At 57.6% G+C, this 2151-nt stretch overlaps 2 protein-coding genes across 5 annotated transcripts in view; one reads left to right on the top strand and one right to left on the bottom strand.

The window, feature by feature from the left end:
• LOC113216781 (uncharacterized) overlaps window positions 1–1824 on the bottom strand; it is a 21628-nt gene extending 19804 nt beyond the window's left edge. The window contains exons 1-3 of the mRNA XM_026436607.2: window positions 1562–1824; window positions 535–767; window positions 36–216 (exon numbers count right to left, since the gene is read on the bottom strand). Coding sequence (XP_026292392.2) covers window positions 36–216; window positions 535–767; window positions 1562–1759 — 612 coding nt within the window. The 5' untranslated portion in view covers window positions 1760–1824. The remainder of the gene's footprint in view (window positions 1–35; window positions 217–534; window positions 768–1561) is intronic.
• LOC113216783 (gustatory and odorant receptor 22-like) overlaps window positions 1–2151 on the top strand; it is a 28368-nt gene that overhangs the window by 17683 nt on the left and 8534 nt on the right. The window lies entirely within an intron of this gene.

Below are 2151 nucleotides of genomic sequence, written 5' to 3'. Positions count from 1 at the left end.
CCCCGCCCCGGGCAGCAAGCTGCCTCTCACCTCACCGCGGCCGCCGCACAGTCCGCGCGCAGGCCCACCGCGAGCACGCCGAGCGCGGCCATGGGGGCGACCACCAGCAGGAAGGCCACGCTGTTGACGAGGCTCTCGCCGGCCACGACCAGCACGATGACGACGGCGCGCCAGGGGCAGCAGTCCCAGGACACCTCTCTCCGGTACATCTCGTACCTGGAGCAAGCGCCACAGATCCAGGGAGAGCCTTATACTCCTAGAGCAGCGGCAGCGGCAGTCCTTTCGGGAGAACGACTCAGGGATTGTCTTCAAAGTACGTCCGTCATTCGTCCTAGCGAACCTGCCAAGTTCAGGCTGCGCTAAAGCTGTCATGGCGCCTGATGGGTAGGCAACATCCCACCCGCTGTGCACGCGTGTACTGCGTGGTGACCTACCCCTAGTCTCGAGGGCGCCGAGCCCCCGCAATATGTCGAATGATTCTGAGCAAAACGGACGTGCTTTCCGGACAACCCCTCACGAGGACACCCGCCTCACCCGCAGTAGGCGCCGTACACTGCCCAGAAGGGCCACACCATGAGAGACATGGCGACGACGGGCCACCACCCGGCGGGAGGGTGGCGCGCGGTGTAGAGCACCAGGCACTCCGCGAACTGGCCGAGCAGGGCGCGCCGGCGCGCCGCGGCCGCGAACACAAGGCCGCGCAGGAGGCCCTGGAGCACGATGACGCCCATAACAACGTGGCTCTCCAGCTGCAGGGTGAAGGAACACTGACGGCAGAGAGGTGTGCCTGTTTATGAGGAAGTTGACCGACAAGAGGAACAATAAGAAGGTAGTACTGAGGAGGTGGCGTGGCGTAGTGCCGTCCGTAAACAAAGCAGAACGCCGGCGACCATACTGTGTTTTGTCGCGAGTGGATGTGTGATCATAAATCAAGTTTTGTATAATAGGCTATTCCGCTCGACGCGGTAAGAAGAACACAAGAATCACAAAAGACGAGAGTGGGGGGAGCGGCGCGGGGGAGCGCGGGCGGGTGGGGAAGCCGCCTCGCTACCCCCACCCTCAGCTTTTGTGATTCTTGTGTACTTCTTACCGCGTTGAGCGGAATAGCCTATTTGTTAAGAAAAATTGGGTCCATACTAGACCGGCCTAACAATCTTGTGTCAAAAAGTGCTTCTGCAAAGTTTGGCTTAGGAAAAGTAAGTTTATACAATCTTCTAAATCTCCTGGTGTCATGTTTAGGTTAGTGTACGGACATATTGCATTGGTACTATTTTAACTCAATGATAATGACTCAACTGTCGTAATAAACTTGAGTATAAGTGGTACCAAGGTGCTAGATATATAGGCCCGTTCTAAACTGTTTGAAATCTAACGACACGCATCCTAACCTCTGCCAGACTGTAGCTCATCTTCCGAAAAAATAGAAATAAATCTGGTAAATGTGGGAAAATGTCAGAAAAAAATAAAAGTAACTGAAAAAAAATTGGTTTAAGAGTGTGTAGTGAAGTACACCTCTCGCTCTCGGGGTGCTCCTTTTCACCATGTTTTTGCAGTCCCTCACCTGTAAGCCGACCTCAACGGCGGCGTACACCAGGAGGCAGACGCCGTAGGCGGCCCAGCCCGACCAGGGCCGGGGCGGCCAGCCGCGCAGGGGCAGCAGGCCCAGCAGGGAGGCCAGGCTGCCCAGCAGCAACCCGAGGCAGAGGGCGGCGCGCCAGGACGGGCTGGCCGGTCTGTACTCCTTGCTGTAGTACTTCATGCTGTGAGTGCTAGTGTACGGCTCTCGTGTCCACCACCGGTTAGCGCGTACGTCTGCTAGTCCCGAGAATAGTGTATTTCGATTAACGGAGGAAGAAGAACAGCGGGTAGAACATAAACGTTACCGATTGGCCGAGAGCTTCCCGCCTCTACGTCACGCCGGTAGTGGGAGTAGGCGCTCGGCCAATCAGGAACCTTCATGTTCTACCCGCTATTCTTCTTCCTCCGTTAGTCGAAATACACTATATCGCACGACAGTTGACTTCTGCACAGGGACCTGCGTAGGGCGGGCACTTTCCGGGCACCTCGCTCTGCGCGCATGAAGTGACCACTGCCCGCCCGGAGCGCCTGTAGAGCGCCCGGCCCTGCCCTGCCCGGCGGGCAACGAGGTGC

The sequence above is a fragment of the Frankliniella occidentalis genome, unplaced genomic scaffold (genome assembly GCF_000697945.3).
Source record: "Frankliniella occidentalis isolate FOCC.00 unplaced genomic scaffold, Focc_3.1 Scaffold44, whole genome shotgun sequence".
NCBI lineage: Eukaryota > Metazoa > Arthropoda > Insecta > Thysanoptera > Thripidae > Frankliniella > Frankliniella occidentalis.
This window is presented reverse-complemented; position numbering and strand designations above follow the sequence as displayed.